Source organism: Strix uralensis, unplaced genomic scaffold (genome assembly GCF_047716275.1).
Source record: "Strix uralensis isolate ZFMK-TIS-50842 unplaced genomic scaffold, bStrUra1 scaffold_292, whole genome shotgun sequence".
In the NCBI taxonomy this organism is placed as follows: Eukaryota; Metazoa; Chordata; class Aves; order Strigiformes; family Strigidae; genus Strix; species Strix uralensis.
The window spans coordinates 46,078-62,236 of record NW_027436887.1 but is presented as its reverse complement, the minus strand read 5'-3'; the positions used below and the strand labels follow the sequence as shown (position 1 = coordinate 62,236).

Sequence of the window (16,159 nt, the reverse complement as noted above, 5' to 3'; positions counted from 1 at the left end):
CGAGGCGGAAGTGCCCCTGCAGCCCCCTACCGAGGCGGAAGTGCCCCTGCAGCCCCCCCTACCGAGGCGGAAGTGCCCCTGCAGCCCCCTACCGAGGCGGAAGTGCCCCTGCAGCCCCCCCTACCGAGGCGGAAGTGCCCCTGCAGCCCCCTACCGAGGCGGAAGTGCCCCTGCAGCCCCCCCTACCGAGGCGGAAGTGCCCCTGCAGCCCCCTACCGAGGCGGAAGTGCCCCCCCCTCCCCGCCCCGGTGACAAGGCCGCAGTTGAACCCTGCAGCCACCTCTAAAAACAGCCTTGCCCAAAATCCGCCCAAAATCTCCCCAAAACGGGGCCCCCAGCGCCAAACCGCGGGCTCCGTTTTCCAAACGAGTTTATTGAAAGGCGCGAGGGCTGGGGGGGGGGACACGGGGGGCGAGCACATGTACAATCATTCTCCTTAAAAATGGGCGGGGGGGGGTGGGGGGGTGGTCACGGGGTGGTCACTACTGAACATCAGGCTTTAAAAAAAACCGAGGGGTTTGGGGGAAGAAAAAAGAAAGGAAAAAAAAAAAAAGGGGGTGTGTGGGTGTGGAGGGGGCCCCCGCGGGGTGGGGGTCGCTGTTAGGAGGCGTGCTGGGCGGTGGAGAAGCAGAGTTTCAGCGTGTAGGGGTACGGCCCGTCTGGGGGAGAAGAAAGAGGGGGGTTAGGGGGGTCTGGAAGGGTTGGGGGGGCCCCCCCCCGTGTGTCGTCGTCCCCCCCCCCCCCCCCAATAAACCTCGACTTACTGGGGTTCTTCATCTGGTAGTGGTTGAGGAAGCCGAGGGTCTCAAGGGCGTCGCTCTTGGAGTCCCACTCGAGCAGCCCCGAGGAGCTGCGCTCGCCTGCGGGGGGGTGTCCCTTCCTCAGCCCGGCGGCTGCGGCGGCCATGCCACCCTGCCCCCCCGCGCCCCCCCCAGGGCAGGGAGCACCCCCCGGGTGGCCGCTCCCTGCCCCCCGGAACTTACTCTTCCCCGAGAAGACCTTGACAGAGGAGGGTCGCTTCACGCAGAGCTCGTCGCAGATCTGGGGAGAGGAAGGGGGGGAAAATGGAGAGGGGGGGTTGGTGGATGGTGGGGAGGGGGGGGGGGAAGGGAGGAGGAAAAGGGGGAAGAGGAGGGAGGGAGGAAGGAAAAGGGGAGAGGGAAGGGGAAGGAAAGGATTAAGTTGGAGAAGGAAACAGAAGAGGAGAAAAAGGAGGAGAGGGACAAAAAGGAAGAGAAAAACAGAAGGGAGAAGGAGAAGGAAGAGAAAAAGGAAACGAGAAGGAAGAGGAAAAGGAAATGAGAAGGAAAAGGAAAAAGGAGAAGAAAAAGGAAGAAGAAAAATGGAGAAGGGAGAAGGAAAAGCAAACAGAACAGAAGGAAAAAGGGAAGGAGAAAAAGGAAGAAGGGACGAGGAAGAGAAGGGAAGGGGAAAAAGGAAGGGAAGGGGAAAAAGGAAGGGAAGGGGAAAAAGGAAGGGAAGGGGAAAAAGGAAGGGAAGGGGAAAAAGGAAGGGAAGGGGAAAAAGGAGAGGATGAAAAGGAGGAGAAGGAGAAAAAGCGAAGGAAAAGGAGGAGAAAAAGCGAAGGAGGAGAAAAAGGAAGAGAAGGAAAACAGAGAAGGGAGAAGAAGGAGGAGAAAGAGAAGGAAGAAACAAGAGAAGGAAGAGAAGGAGAAAGAGGAAAAGGAAGAGGAGAACGAGAAGGAAAAAAAGGAAGAGAGGAAAAACAGAGACAGGAGGAAGAGGAGAGGGAAAAGGAAGCAGCGAGCAGGAGGAGGGCGGGTGCCCCCGTACCTCGTAGAAGTTGTCCTCGGTCACCTCCAGCGGCGCGTTGAAGAAGTGGAGGACGTTGCTGGGGTGCTGGATCCTGTTCTTGGCCGCCTGCTCGGGCGTGGAGAAGCGGTTGTTGCGGGAACCGCTGAAATCCTTGTAGCTGCAAGATCCGTCCTCCAGCCCGTAGGACTGCCCGGGCATGATGGCCTGCTGCTTGGAGACGCTGCGGGACGGGCAGGGGCTCAGCACTGCAGGCAGGGCTGCCCGCACCGGCCCCCACCCGGGCCCAAGACCCACCAGACGTTGAGTTTCTGCCCGAACATGAAGTTGTTGTTGAGGTGGGTGATGGCTCTGTCCACGGCGTAACCATCCGCCATCTCCACCATGGCTGCTCCTGGTTTGCTCTTCATGAATTTCACCTGCGAGGAGGAAAATGGTGGAATAAAAACCCCTCAAAGACCCCCCCTCATCCCCACCCCCCCACCCCCCAAACCCCAGGGAAGCCCCATCTCCCCGTTTACCTTCTCAACGTTTCCGTAGAGGCAGAAGATGTTGAACACACGGTCGCAGTTCATCTTGGACTGATCCAAGCCGTAGACCATGAGGACAGGGCTGTCGGCGTGGGGGCCGTACTCCGGCGGTGGTGGGGGTGGCGGCGGGTGCCCATATTGGGGGCCGTAACGGCTGGGACCCCGGCGGTGCCCCCCAACCGGAGGGCCCATCCTCCTCCCTTCGTAGTGGGGCGGCGGGGGGCCGTAACCCTCGTCGTGGTAGTGCCCGTGGTAGCCACCGTGGGGTCCTCCTGTGCGGGGAGAAGGTTGGAGACCAACCCCAAGGACCCCTGACATCACATTTCCCTCCCCAAGTGCACCCCAGCATCATGTTCCCCCCCCGCCCCAGGCCCCCCCGACATTGTGTTTCCCCCCTCCAGGATCCCCCGACATCATGTTCCCCCCTGCGAGGAAACCCCATCATATGCTTCCCCCAACATCACGTTTCCCTCCCCAAGGGCCCCCCACCATCACGTTTCTCCCCCCAAGACCCCCTGACATCGTGTTTCCACCCCCCCCAGGACCCCCCCAGTCGCGAGGAGCACCGTACCGTACTCCGCAGGGTGGTCTCCCAGGAGCGGGGGCTGCCGCTGGCGCTTGTTGGGGTTTCCGCCCGGCTCTCCTGCGGGTGGAAGGAGAGGTTAGGGTGGTCTCGGGATGGGTGAGGGGGGACACACACCGCTCCCGAGGGCGCCAGGGGGACCCCTTTGAGTCCCCGACACCCGAGCCTGGCCCCGGGGGAGGCTTTGGGGATTCCCCCCAGCTACCCCAGGAGGGCGATGGCAGGGCTGGCTCCGAACCCCAACCAGGACCCCCGTGTCTCCTCCCAGCGGGGACGGAGAGCCCCGGCCGGAGCAAGGGGGCCGATCCCAGGACAACTGCCCCCCCAAATCCTTCCCCCTCCCTCCCTCCCTCCCACCAGGGACCAGCCCTGGGCCCCCCCTAAGCTGACTAGGGGGGAGGTACGGCGAGGGGAGCGCCCCACTCCGTGCCCCCCGACCTCCGGGACGCTGCTAGTTTCTACACAGCCATTAAAAAAAAAAAAATATATATAAATTAATGTACAGAAAGGAAAATAAAAAATAAAAATATAAATTAAATAATAAAAAAAGTGGCAAGACATCTTCCCCGCCCCGACAAAATGGGAGAGGGAGCGAGACTGGTACAGGCAGCAAAGCAACAGCAGTAACAGGTTAAAACGAGCCATCACGTACAAGGCATAAACACGCTCATGTCACCGTACAGTTGCTCTTCTCTTCCCTTTACATGACCAGGTTTCGTACAGGTTTATTCCGAGTCAATTACAAAGATTGAAAAGGGCTACTTACAGCGGGAGTACAAAGTACAATGTCCATTGTCATATAAAAATTCTGTATTTCTCTTACCATTGGACGCTTCAAGAGTGAGTTAGCACAGTTCTGAAAGATGGCGTCCCATCAAACATACACTGCGACCCTGCATCACATGGTTTCAGAGTCATAAACACAGGTCAAAGGCACAAAACCGCTACAATTTTTCTTTTTTAAAAAAAAAAAAAATAAAATCTTTTTTTTTTTTTTTTATAAAAAAAAAGGTCTCACAGATGTTTTGTCCTCAGAAGATACCGAGAGTGAGGACATAAAGGTGTGATAAATGTGTTCCTCCGTGTTTCACCTCCTGCATTTTGTGTTGTGCTGTAACAAAATGGTGCTTCTGGCTCTGTCTGGCTTTTTCCCGTGTGCGTGTCTCCTCTGTAATGAAAATGTGTCTCTGGCCAGACCCGCACAGCCCCAGCTACAGCCTCCTAGGGACCTGTGTGCCCTTGGGGTTGGGTTGCTTTGTGTTGGCTGGTTTGGTGTTTTTTTTGGTTTTGGCTTTTTTTTTTTTTTGGTTTGGTTTGGTTTGGTTTTTGGTTTGGTTTTTTTTTTTTTTTTCTCCGCCTGGCGCTGATATGGTTGAGGACCGCAGGAGAAACAGCGTAAAGCAAAGGAACTGCCCTCCCAAACCAAACCGTGCTGAGAACAATCCTAAGGTCTTGGAGGGCCTCAGATCTACTCCGGTCTCCGGTAAGAGCGCTGCTGGGCTTGTTTTGAGGACCCTCTGGGCTGTGTTTTCTAGTTCTGTGTACATTCGTGGGTTCGGCTGGGTCTGGTTTTGGTAAAATAAAGGTAAATGTCTGCTGTGGCATGCTGCGCCTCTTTCTCTCTTTGTGCTGTAGATAGTCCTTGGGCCACGGTGTTGTGTCCTTGATGTAATGAGCTCAAGCTGCTGCTTTGTTTCTGGATGCTGCGTGTTTTCTCCAGTAAAGGTTTCTACACTGTGTGGTGGTGTGAGGAATGTGCAGAGGCAGGTCACGGCCCATTCGGGACTTCCGCTGTAGTATGGTCCCCGGGGTTATGTGCAAATGACTGCTCGGAGCTGGGAAAGGCCACGTTACCGCACCCCCCGCCCGCTTCCCAGCGAGCCCCCTCGCGCCCCTGCAGCTCTGCACATCTTCTACGGTATGTACCTGGGGGGAGAGCTTTGCCCTTGCCCCCCCCCGCCCCGCGCTCCCCCCCCTCGCTAAAAGTCATGTAATGCCATTGCTTGCGTCAGCACCCCAACGGCTCTGCAGCTTTGAAAAGCGGGGGGGTGTCCGGCAGACGGTGGCTCGGCGGCTCCCACAGCGAAGCCCGATGTCCCCTCCCGTCCCTCCACCAAACACCCCTCCCCACCCCATCCCCGCTTCCAGCCGCCCGGCGCCGACACCCCGGCTTTAAACCAAAAAAAAAAAAAAAAAAAAAAAAAAAAAAAATCCCCCAAACAAGTGTCACCGAGCTCCTCGTGCAGGGCTGACCCTGCGCAGCCCAACACGGGGGGGCACTGACGGCCACCCCGACATCCAGCTGGGAGGGGGAAAACACCCGCTCCCGCAGCAGGGGCTTTTTTTGGGGTGGGGGTGTCTTTTTTTTTTTTCCACACACACACATCCCCCCCCATCAAGTTCAAGGGAACTGGGGGTCTCCCCACCGGTTTTTACAGAGGGGCTGGGTGCCCCCTTGCCAGGCCAAGGGCATTTCCAACTCGCCCCTTGGCTCCGGGAGGGTGACGCGGCCCCGATTTGGTAAATCCAGTTCGGAAGGTGAGGCACGCAAAGAGCCGGCAGCGGGGCAGAGACAAGAAAGCAATGGCACTTTCCCCCCCACCAAAACAGCCAGAAACTCAGTCAATATATAATAATAAAAAAATAAAAACAACAGCGTATCGGTGGTGCAGAGACTCCCCCTCGTTTCATGCGCCTGACACCGAGACTCCCCGACAAACAACGCGCCAAACAAATCGCCGAGAGAAACCCCCGGCCATCGCCGCTCCGTTTTTTTCACCTCAATTCGCCCCTCCCCGTCGAGCCCCCGCCAGCGCCGGCTGAAGGTCCGGGCAGGCGAATGGCATTACATTAATTGTGGGTCGGTATGAGAGTGCTGTGCCCGACCCGTGTGCGAAGGTACAAAGCGCTTCATCGGAGATTACCTTGTCCGCTGAGGTTGGGGTTGGTGTAATCCCAGGTATCCTGATCGTTCTTGAAAACGTTGAGGCGTGTGGGCTGCGAGAAGACACCCGGAAAAACGTCAGGCGTCAGCGGCGTCACCCCTGTGGAGAGGTGGGCGCTGCCGGCGGCGACACTCACCTTGGCGTATTCGATCTTCAGCGTGCAGCACCCGGAATAAATGTCGGCCCCGTTGAGGGACGCCTTGGCTCGCTGGGCGCTCTGCACTGAGTCAAACGTTGGCGGCGTTAAGGACGTTGACGGAAGCGAAAGCGCCTTTAGGGAGGGTTTTGCTGCTGGGGAGAACGGATCCGACCGCGCCGTGTGTCAGAAAACCCTCCGTTCCCGCCCCGTAGCCGGCCAGGACGCGGCAGCATGCAGCCAAGGCAGAGCCAAACCAACCCACAGCAAAAAAAAAAAACCACCACAAAAGAGGCAGCCCTGGGTTCTGAGGGCACAGAAGGATATTCCACCATGGCCTGGACACCGTTTTTCCTGAAGATAACGATCCTCTGCACGGGGCCGCAGGGGTTGCAGATGGTGTAGAGCACGTCCTGCGGGATGGGAGAGGCAAGAAGGCGTGAGGGACCTGGCTGAGGGACAGCAGCAGCCCCCCAAAATCCCCCCCAAAGCGGCGTGTGACATTCCCAAAACCCTCAGGTTCCCCCAGCGCGTCATCACCCACCGTCGTGATGGAGTAGATGGGGTTGAGGATGGTGAAGAGCAAGACGTTGTTGACACCCCTGGAGTCATCCGTGTCCCCGGGGCGGGATATCTTCTGGCTGGTGGAGTAGTTGACGAAGGCGGGGTGACCAGCGATGTAAATCTGGTTGTCAGCTGCGTAATTAACAGCATTGCAGGCGCCGAGAATGTCCTCAAACTCCACCAGAGCTTGTCTCTTCTTGGGCATCACCACCACGTAGCTGAGACAGCGAAGGCCACGGTTAGACTGACACCGTGGTGCCACCGCGACGCCGCCACGTGCCTCCCCCCGACGTGTCCCCTCACCTGATGGGGCCAAACTCCTGCAGGGCCTCCACGAGATCGGCCTCCACGACGCCATCGATCAGCCCTCGGATGTGCACCACAGGGGAGGCGGGCGTCTTGTGGGGGTCGTCGTAGTTCTCCTGGCGGGAGAGAAAGGGTCGGCTCAGTTCGGCGCCCACCCAAACCTCTTTATTCCCCCAAAATTATCTACGTCCGGGGCACCACCAAGAAAAACCGCTCCGGGAATCTCAGCCCGCTCTCCACCCATCATGAGGGTCCTGTCTCAGTGGTTAAAAGGAGAAACGGTTTTGAACTTGATACGATGAAAGAGCTCCCAGTGCTGCTGGGGGATGCAGGCAAAGACCCCGCAGGCCCTCGGGGTCCAGCCCTGCCCCTCGAAAGCCGTTTCCCCTCTCCCTGACGGTGCTGAGCGCTCCAAGGCCTGACCCTGTCCAACCCCAAGCCCTGACCTGGCCCATACCCCCTCCAGGTAGCCCCTGACCCCCTAAACATCCCCCATACCCTCTCCTGGTCCCCCAGAACTACTCTGCCGCCCATTTCCAGCCCTCTCAGGTTCCACCTGCCCCTGCTTTGACACCCCCCCCCCCGCCTCAGGCCCCGGTCCGCCCCCCACAAGCCCTGCCCCATCCACCCCATTTACCGTCCCCTCAGGCCTCATCCCGCTCTGCAGCTCGCCCGACTCGGGCCCCAGCGTGCGCCTCCCCTCCCTCCCTCCCTCCCCAGGCCCCACCATGATGCCCACCCCCCTTCCCAAGGGCCCAACCTCCACCCTCCGGCCGGCCCCCGCTCACCGCTCCGACAGCGCCGGGCCCGCCACCAGCCCCCCCCATCCCGTGTGGCGGCGGCTCCGCGTTCTCGGTCTTCTGGCGCTTGGGCGCGCGGCCGCCCTCGCCGCCCCCGCCGTAGTAACGGCCCGAACCGCCCCCGCCCGCCGCCATCTTCCCCATCTCGCCCCCGCGGCCGCTGCCCTCCGCGCTCTGCGGGCCCCGCCACCGCCGCCGCGACATGGCGCCTCACTCCGCCGCGCCGCCTCTGCCACGCCCCTATTGGCCCGCCCCCCCGCCACTCAAGGCGGGACTCCAGGCCCATTGGCTCGCTGCGCTGCCCCTCCGCCGTCGGCCCCACCCTTCGCTGCCATTGGGCCCGCCGGCCCGCCAACCCCGCGTTCATTGGCCCGTGCTTCTGCACGTCAACGGCGCCACCAGCTTTTATTGGCCTCAGTCCGCGACCGTCCGCCCGCCCACCGAGCTGGTTGGATGGAGCGGCTGCCTGTCTGAACGGCGCCCTGCCCTTCTTCATGGCCCAGCGCTCAGACACCGCCTTCGTCTACCGCCTCTCCGGGTACTCCCAGAGGGTCTTTCGGCAGCGGCTCGTCAGGCTATTGGTCAAAGGCAACGCCAATCAACCACCCTGGGCTCTGATGGGCTCTCCTCTTGCCCCTCGGAGCCTCTTCAGCCTCTCCCGCCAGGACGGTCCCTAACCCATTGGCTAACCTTGCCGCCTATCAACCCCCGCACCCACCACGCCTCGCTCCGATTGGCCGCTTCCCTCACCCTTCACTTCGGATTGGCCCGCGCCAATTGGCGCTGACCCCGCCCACCGCGGCCCCTCAGGTAGAGACCCCCGAGGGCGTGAAGGACCCTCAGAGTCAGGCAGGACGCCGCCAGGTTTTAGAAACATTGAACAAATTTATTGAACAAATTATTGAACAAATTATTGAACAAATTATTGAACAAATTATTGAACAAATACCGCGAGAAAGCGGCAAAAGGGGGGTTCAGGGTCTCCACGAACGGGGGAGGAGCTGGGGGGACCCCCCCCAGGCTGTGCGCTGCCAGCAGGGACGGCCCCAGCCCCATCACCCCACAATCCCAGGGACCCCCCACACCAGTAACTGGGAATCCCGACACCAGTAACCCCCGGTAACTGGAGACCCCCCCACTAACCAGGGACCCCCGCACCAGTTCCCCCCTCGCTCCTGGTCCCAGTATCTCCCAGTAACCAGGGACCCCCAACACACAACTGTAACCCCCAGCCCCCCCATTCCTGCCCCCCTGTTTGGGACACGGAGGGCGCCCAAACCGCCCCCTCTCACCCAAACCCGGTGTCGTCCCCCATCCCCACTCCCCAAACGGGAACAAACAAGGCCGATAACCTTCCTCTGCGGCCATTTAACGTCACCGTGCTACAGCGCGGGGTCCTGGCTGCCCCGCCGCTGCTTGCCGGTGACCCCTGTGGCTTTGCCATCGCCCCCCCGGGCCTCGTCATCGCCCCCCTGGGCAGCCTTGGCGTCGATGGCAGCGTGCTCCCTCCTCACCAGCTCCTCCAGCTCCTTCTGCAGACGGAACGAGCTCAGTGAGCGATTCTGGGGGGGGTACGGCTGGGTTTGGGGGTGGCGCACGGAGGCCAGGACCCCCCCTCTCCAAGTTGCCCGGGGAGCAGGGAGGTACCTTCCAGCCCAGCAGCTCAGCCAGTGCCAGGCAGCCGGCGTCACACTCCCCCAGCCAGGCCACGTCCCTGCAAGGACAGAGGGACCCGTGGGGGGTGTGGTGCAGGCGGGGGGGGGGCCCAAAACCACTTTAGGGGGGGCCCTGACCCCCCCAGCACCCTGCTACAGCATACAGACCGCCCCACTGTGGAAGCTGGGTGTCCCAGCCTCCCCCCCCCAGCCCCCCAAACCCCCCCATGCCCCTAAGCTTTGTCCAAATCGAAGTCCGTGCCACAGCTGAAGCCCATGAGGGGGGGCGTGCAGGCAGGGGGGACCCCAAAACCACTTTAGGGAGGGCCCTGACCCCCAGCACCCTGCTACAGCATACAGACTGCCCCACTGGGTGTCCCAACCTCCCACCCAGCCCCCCCAAACCCCTCCCAGCCCCCCAAACCCCCCCTATGCCTGTAAGCCTTGTCCGAATCAAAGTCCATGGTACAGCCGAAGCCCACGGAGGACGTGCAGGGGTCACTCTGCGGGGTGAAAAATGGTGACTGGGAGGGGGGGCAGCAGCATCTGCGCCCCCCCCCCGGTGCCCCCAACCCCATCTGTCCCCCCTAACACGCCCCCCCAAACCCCCCCGAAGCCCCCTTGCTCCTCACCTGCCCCGTCTTCTCCCTGTTGATGAGGAGCCGCGGGGTGTTGATGGGGACCCTGTGGGGTGGGGAGAAGAGGAGGGTCACAGTGGGGGCAGCAAGGAGTTGGGGGGGGCCCTGGGGGGGGCCCCGGAGGGGGGTCCCACCTGTCAATGAGGGAGGCGAAGGGCTGGACCTGCAGCGAGGTGCCCATGATGAGGAGCAGGTCGACCTTCTGGAAATCCTGGGGGAGACGGGATGTGACCACAGGGTCACTGGTGTGTGTCCCCCCCAATTCTTTTGGGGCGGGGGGCTTCAGGGCCCCTGTGTTCCCCCACCCAAATCCGGGGGGGGGGTTCAGGGCCCCCACATCCCCCCCCACCCAACCACTCACCGACGGCACAAGGGCGAAGAAGCGCGAGGGAAGGTCCTCCCCGAAAAAAACGATGTCTGGGGGGGGTGGGGGGGTGAGTGGGGGCGTTGAGGGGGGGCCCCATGTGCCCAAGGTTGGGGCATGGCCCCCCCCCGCCCCCCGACCCCCCCCCAAACTCACCGGGTTTCACCACGCTCTGGCACCTCTCACATTTGGGGATGCGGGAGGAGAAAATCCGTTCTGGAAAAAAAATGGGGAGGGGAGAGTTCAGTTGTGGGCGGGGGGGGGGGGGACACACACAAAAGGACATGGGGGGGCACAGGGGGACACAGGGGGACACTGGGGGTGGGGCTGGGGGACAACAGGCTCCCGTTAGCCCCCGATCCCATAGAATAGGGTCCCCTCGCTCACCCAGGGACACGCTGCCCCCCCCAAAGCCTCACTGGTGCCCCGGGGGGGGTCCCACTCCCCGGGGGGGGTCCCCACACCACCCCACGCCCCCCTGTCCCGTACCCTTCATCCAGGGCAGGTCGTAGGACTGGCGGCAGGAGAGGCGCAGGCAGTGGGAGGTGAAGAAGGTGCCGTGAGCCTCCACCAACAGCTCGGGCTCCAGCCCCGCCACCCGCTCCAGCGTGTCGATGTTCTGCCGGGGTGAGGGGGGGGTCAGGAGTACCCCAATAACCCCCCCGGCACCCCAAAACCTCCCCCCGGTAATGGGGGGTCCCTACCTGGGTGTAGCAGCGCAGCAGCAGCCCCTTCTCCTGCAGCAGCCGCATGAAGTAGTGACACACTGTGGGCTGAGGTGGGGGACAGGGCGCAGAGGGGGGGTCAGCAGGGTGGGGGGAGCCCCCCAGAATTTTGTGGGGGTCCCCCCAGAATTTTGGGGGGGCTGCAGTGAGGGGAAACTGAGGCAGGGGAGGGTCTTACCTTGAACTGCCCGGGGTAGAGCTCCCGTGCCAGAGCAAAGAAGGGCTTGGGGTGTCTCTGCAGGGGGCAGACGCGGCTCTCAGGAGATGGGGGGGGGGAGCGGAGTCTCTGAGCCCCCCAGGAGGGCTGGGACCCCCCCCAAACTCTTGGGAGGCCCCCAAATTATTTGGGGGGGTGTTACCTTAAAGAAGCTGAGCTCAAAGATGGCCTCGGGGTAGGGCAGGTTGTAGCTCTGAAGGTTGTGATAGAGCCCGGTGCCAGGCGAGCGGAAATCGGGGATCCCAGCAGCTGCGGTGGGGGGGTGGGGGGTGCATCAGGGCCCCCCCCATGGCATCAGCACCCCCATATCCCCCCCCCCAAACCGTACTCACAGGTGGAGATCCCGGCTCCCACCATGCACACAATGTTCTTACCTGGGGAGGGAAATGGGGGGGGCTGAGGGGCGCACCCCAGGCCCTGCCCCTTCAAATCCTCTCCTGCCCCCCAAACCCCCCCCCCGATCCCCCCAAACCCCCCCCCAAGCCCCCCCCGTACATTTCTCGCTGCGCATGAACCGGCTCACTCCCTCCAGCGTCAGCTCGTCCAACACCTTCTCCGGTTTCTCCGGTTCCTCCCCTCCCAGCCCCAGCGTCCGCCACAGCAGGTTCCGTATCAGCTCCACTGTACCGGCGGGGGTGGGGGGGGATCAAGCCACCGGGCACCGGCCCCCCGCCGCCACCGGGCCCGCCCCGGGCCGGGAGCGGGGCCTCGCCCCCCCCACCTGCCCCGCACCTACTTTCAGCGTCAGCCGAAGCGCCGGGATCGGTGCCGGAGGTCTGCGGGAGGGGCGGGGAAGGCGGGGAGGGGCTCAGACGATGATACCAGACGGGCCCCATCCCCGGGGAGGCCTAACCGGGGCCTGGCCAGCGGTACCGGGAGGGGGACGCGCACCGCCGGGCACTCACCGGCGAGTCCGCGTCCCGCTCGGCCTCGTCCCCGCAGGCACTGGGAGCTGGGGGAGAAGGAGACGGAGAAAGGGGGGTGTCAGGAGCTGCAAACCGGGGGGTTCCGCCGCCCGCAGCCCGGCCCCGCTGCCCCCCCCCCCCCGTTACCGTCCGGCTCGGCCATCGGCTCTGCCCTAGCAACGCCTCCCGGCGTGCACCGCGGGCGAGCGCTGATAGGTGGAAAGCGCCGCCCTTCCCGGCGTGCCCCGCGCGCACCGCCCCGGAAGTGTTGTCAAGACTACGGGTCCCGGCAGGCCCCGCGCGGCCGCCATCGCCGGGCCCGGCGGGGATTTCCCGGGACGGCGGCGGCGGCACTATGGCGGCGCGGGCCTGAACGCGGCCCGGCCCGGCATGGCGGCCGCGGGGGCGCCGGTGCCTCCCGGTGAGGTGAAGCGGCCTGAGAGCGATGAGTGGTGCGACAGCGGCCTGGGCTCGCTGGGCGAGGGGCAGCTGGGGCCGCTGCCCGCTAGCCCCGGGCCCGCCAGCCCTGGCCCGGCCCTGGGCCCCGTCACGGCAGCCGTAGGCGCCGTCCGCCTCGCCGAGCCCCCCGAGGGGGCGGTGGTGGTGTCGCCGCCGCCGGCCGCCGTGGACCCCGCGGCCTGGCTACGGCACGTCCTGGGCTTCCTCACCGAGGACGGCGACACGTAAGTGCGGGGCCGGGGGGCGGCAGATACGGGACCCCCGTCTCATGGGGGTGGAGGAGCGGCGGGGAGACCCCCGTACCCTGCGGCAGCGGGGCGATCCCCCTGCCCCGGGCCGGCGGTGCGGGGGGGGACACCGGTCCCGGGAGGGCTCTGGCAGCGGGTCCTGGTCCGTGTCGTGTGTGTGTCCCCCCCCCCTCGGGGCCCTTTTGGCCTCCCCCTCGCACGTATGGGGCTACACTGCACCCCATGAGGCGCAGCCCTTGCTTCCCCCTCATCGCTGCTATTGCCTTGTTCTTCTGGGGGACCCCTGGGGTGGGGCTGGGGGTGGTGAGACCCCCCCAATAACGCTGTGCCCCCCGCCTCTCCCCCCCGCTCCATAATGCTTTCCCCCCCCCCCAGGGCCCTGCACTTGGCCGTCATCCACGAGCACGAGGCTTTCCTGGACTCCATCCTGCAGTACACGGGGGGCACCGAGTACCTGGACCTGCAGAACGACCTGGGGCAGGTACGGAGAAGGCTGAGGGGAGGGGAGGGGGGGGAAATTGGGCCCCGCCCCCCAGCCTCTGCGTCCCCCCCTGAGGGGTTTTTCTGCCCCCCCCTCCCCGCAGACAGCCTTGCACATCGCCGTCATCCTGGGCCTGTCGGGCTTCGTGCGGAAGCTGCGGGCGGCGGGCGCGGGGCTTGTGCGTGCAGGAGCGGGGGGGGCACACGGCGTTGCACCTCGCCTGCCGCGAAGGCCGCCGGGGCTGCGCCCGGCACCTGCTGGGACCCCCCCACGTCCCCCGGCCCCCCCCAATAAGGAGGAAGAAGAGGAGGCACGCGCTCAGCTCGACAGCGTCAACTACGACGGTGCGGGGACGGAGGAACGGATGTTGGGGGGGGGGACGGACTGCATGGGGGGGATGCTGCGGGAGCAGGAGGGTGGGGGGATGCTGTGGGGGAAGATGGGAGGGGGGCACGGTTTTGGGGGGGGGGCTATGCTGGGGAGCTGTGGCACAGGGACACAGAGGAGAGGGGCGCTGGGGGCAGGGGGAGACATGCTGTGGGGCTGGGGATCCCCTATGGTGCTGTGGGGCTGGGGGTGACACTGGGGCTGGAGATGCCTCATGGGGCTGGGGTGGGGGGGACTCTGTGGGGCTGAGGATCCCCCCTGGAGCTGGGGGGGGGGCCCTAGCGATGACGCCCCCCCTCCGGGCAGGTTACACCCCCCTGCACATCGCCGTCCTGCGCAAAGACCTGGAGATGGTGGAGCTGCTGCTGAGCGCCGGCGCCGACCTCAACAAAGCAGTGAGTGCCCTTTTTGGGGTGCGGGGGGACAATTTTGGGGTCCCCTGCACCCCCCTAATCCCCCCCCTTTTATCCCTCCCCCTCTCCAGGAGCCCAGCTGCGGCCGCAGCCCCCTGCACTTGGCCGTGGAAGCGCAGAGCCCCGAGGTGGCCGAGTGCCTCCTGCGCGCCGGCGCCGACCCCGGCGCCCGCATGTACGTGGGTTACACCCCCCTGTACAGCGCCCGGCACCGCCCCGACCCCCGCCTGCCCCAGCTGCTGCGCCAGTTCGGGGCGCAGGAGCCCCCCGGCGAGTCCGACGACAGCCCCGACGAGGGCGATGACAGCGACGTAAGTGCCCCCCCAAATCCCCTCACCTCCTCCCGATGTGGGGGGGCGGGGGGCTCGCCTTGCTCTCAGCAGCCCCCTAAAACTGGGGGGGTGGTGGGAGGGATGGAGGTGCCTGGGGTTGGGGGTTTTGGGGACAAAAGGTGGGTTTTGGGGTGTTTTAGGGGTACCAGGGGTGCTGGGAGGGATGGAGACCCCTGCACAGGGGGTCACCCTGCACCCAACAGCCCCCCAAAATTCTGGGGGGGTGCTGAGCGCTGGGTGTTCCCCGCCCCCAGGAGGAATACGACGACATCGTCATCAACAGTGGGCGCTGCCTGGACTGATGGGGCCCCCCTTGGCCCCCCCCCCCCCCCCCCCCCCAGATCTCCCCCTATTTATCCGGGGGCTCCCGATGCCGTTGGCTGGACTTTGGGGGAGCCCCCGCTTCCCCCCCCCACCCCCCTGAACCCCCTAATCCTGCCCCCCCCCCCAAAAAAAGTCTCTGTTGTAGCGTAGAGGGTTTATATCGGTTGTTGTAAAATAAAGAAGCGTTGGGCCACCGCGCGGCCCCCAATGCCCTCCTCTTCCTCCTCCTTCTCACACACATGTGCAAACACACACAGAGCGCACACGTGTGTGTGAATGCACATGGACTGCACACGCGTGTGCAGAGAACACGTGCATGCAAACGCAGAGCGCACATGCATGTGTGAGTGGACACGGGCTGCGTGTGTGTGGGCAGAGAACACGTGTGTGCAAATAGAGTGCACGTGCATGTGTGAATGTGTGTGGGCTGCATATGTGCAGAGAACATGCGTGTGCAAACACTGCACACGTGTGTGAATGCACATGGATTGCATACATGTGTGCAGAGAACACACGTATACAAATGCAGAGCGCACACATGTGCATGAATGTACATGGGTTGCATATGTATGTGCAGCAAACACGCGTGTGCAAAGGGTGCACATGCGTGTGTGAATGCGCCTGGATTGTATACGTGTGCAAAGAACAGGTGTGTGCAGAGAACACGTGTGTGCAAACACAGAGCGCACATGCATGCGTGAGCACGCATGGGCTGCATATGTGCATGCAGAGAACATGTGTGTGCAAACAGCACACACAGATGTGAACATATGAACACATAGGGACTGCATACGTGTGCAGAGAACACGTGTGCAAAGGCCGAGTGCACATGCATGTGTGAGTGCGCATGGGCTGCATATGTGCATGCAGAGAACATGTGTGTGCAAACAGCACACATGTGTGAATGCACACTGCCTATGTGCATGCACAAAACACGTGTGTGAATCCACATGGAGTGCATACGTGTGTGCAGAGAACACGTGCAAACACAGTGCACATGTGAACGCACTTGGGTTGTGCATATATGTGTGGAGAACACGTGTGTGCAAATACACAGCATACACACGTGAATGCACATGGGCTGCATATCTGCATGCAGAAAACGTGTGCACACAGAGTACACACGTGTGTGAATGCACATGAACTGCACACATGCGTGCAGAGAACACACGTGTGCAACCACAGAGCACACGCATGTGTGTGTACGTGGGCTGCATAGGTATGTGCAGAGAACATGTGTGTAAACACACAGCGCACACACGTGTGAATGCCCACAGACTGCATACATGTGCAGAGAACACGCGTGTGCAAACACAGCGCACACACATGTGCAAAGCCCCGGAGGAGCACGCGTGCGCTCACAGGCTGCAGCTC

General features: G+C 63.0%; 3 protein-coding genes across 5 annotated transcripts; 1 reads left to right on the top strand and 2 right to left on the bottom strand.

Moving 5' to 3' along the window:
- Positions 1–357: 357 nt before the first annotated feature.
- Positions 358–7,841, bottom strand: HNRNPL (heterogeneous nuclear ribonucleoprotein L). 2 transcript variants are annotated; one of them, XM_074857737.1, is made up of 13 exons: positions 7,626–7,841; positions 6,835–6,953; positions 6,512–6,749; positions 6,295–6,380; positions 5,968–6,064; positions 5,811–5,883; positions 2,875–2,946; positions 2,295–2,575; positions 2,071–2,192; positions 1,795–1,996; positions 984–1,041; positions 765–893; positions 358–659 (listed from the first exon to the last, which is right to left on the bottom strand). In XM_074857737.1, the coding sequence occupies exons 1-13, from the start codon at positions 7,839–7,841 to the stop codon at positions 601–603; spliced, it is 1,752 nt and encodes a 583-aa protein (XP_074713838.1). In that variant the 3' UTR covers positions 358–600. The 2 variants fall into 2 exon arrangements, with proteins under 2 accessions (XP_074713838.1, XP_074713839.1); XM_074857738.1 differs by having other exon boundaries at positions 765–860.
- Positions 7,842–8,502: 661 nt separating this feature from the next.
- SIRT2 (sirtuin 2) lies at positions 8,503–12,388 on the bottom strand. Of its 2 annotated transcripts, XM_074857743.1 has the most exons (16): positions 12,289–12,383; positions 12,142–12,188; positions 11,973–12,012; positions 11,732–11,857; positions 11,569–11,610; positions 11,379–11,485; positions 11,198–11,254; positions 10,999–11,067; positions 10,784–10,913; positions 10,451–10,510; positions 10,292–10,347; positions 10,065–10,141; positions 9,925–9,976; positions 9,728–9,795; positions 9,285–9,351; positions 8,503–9,169 (listed from the first exon to the last, which is right to left on the bottom strand). In XM_074857743.1, exons 1-16 carry the CDS (start codon positions 12,302–12,304, stop codon positions 9,020–9,022), a joined length of 1,164 nt encoding a protein of 387 aa, XP_074713844.1. In that variant the 5' UTR covers positions 12,305–12,383; the 3' UTR covers positions 8,503–9,019. The 2 variants fall into 2 exon arrangements, with proteins under 2 accessions (XP_074713844.1, XP_074713845.1); XM_074857744.1 differs by lacking the exon at positions 11,569–11,610 and having other exon boundaries at positions 12,289–12,388.
- A 42-nt stretch (positions 12,389–12,430) lies between these two features.
- On the top strand, positions 12,431–14,997 carry NFKBIB (NFKB inhibitor beta). Its single transcript, XM_074857742.1, is given in 8 exon segments — positions 12,431–12,824; positions 13,224–13,329; positions 13,433–13,501; positions 13,503–13,628; positions 13,631–13,673; positions 14,023–14,111; positions 14,201–14,440; positions 14,716–14,997. Coding segments are annotated over 8 exon segments (1,014 nt in total). The 5' UTR covers positions 12,431–12,531; the 3' UTR covers positions 14,764–14,997.
- Positions 14,998–16,159: the final 1,162 nt, after the last annotated feature.

Bases quoted from the DNA above. Each gene is read 5' to 3' on its own strand.
- HNRNPL (XM_074857737.1), bottom strand. From the start codon at position 7,841: ATGTCGCGGCGGCGGTGGCGGGGCCCGCAGAGCGCGGAGGGCAGCGGC. The intron at 6,750-6,834 runs GTGAGGGGACAC...TCGCTGTCTCAG, and splicing joins CAGGAGTTTGGCCCCATCAG to CTACGTGGTGGTGATGCCCA. The intron at 5,884-5,967 runs GTGAGTGTCGCC...GTCTTCTCGCAG, and splicing joins TGAAGATCGAATACGCCAAG to CCCACACGCCTCAACGTTTT.
- SIRT2 (XM_074857743.1), bottom strand. The intron at 10,348-10,450 runs GTGAGTTTGGGG...CACCCCCCCCAG, and splicing joins CCAGAGCGTGGTGAAACCCG to ACATCGTTTTTTTCGGGGAG. The intron at 9,796-9,924 runs GTGAGGAGCAAG...TTCACCCCGCAG, and splicing joins ACAGGGAGAAGACGGGGCAG to AGTGACCCCTGCACGTCCTC.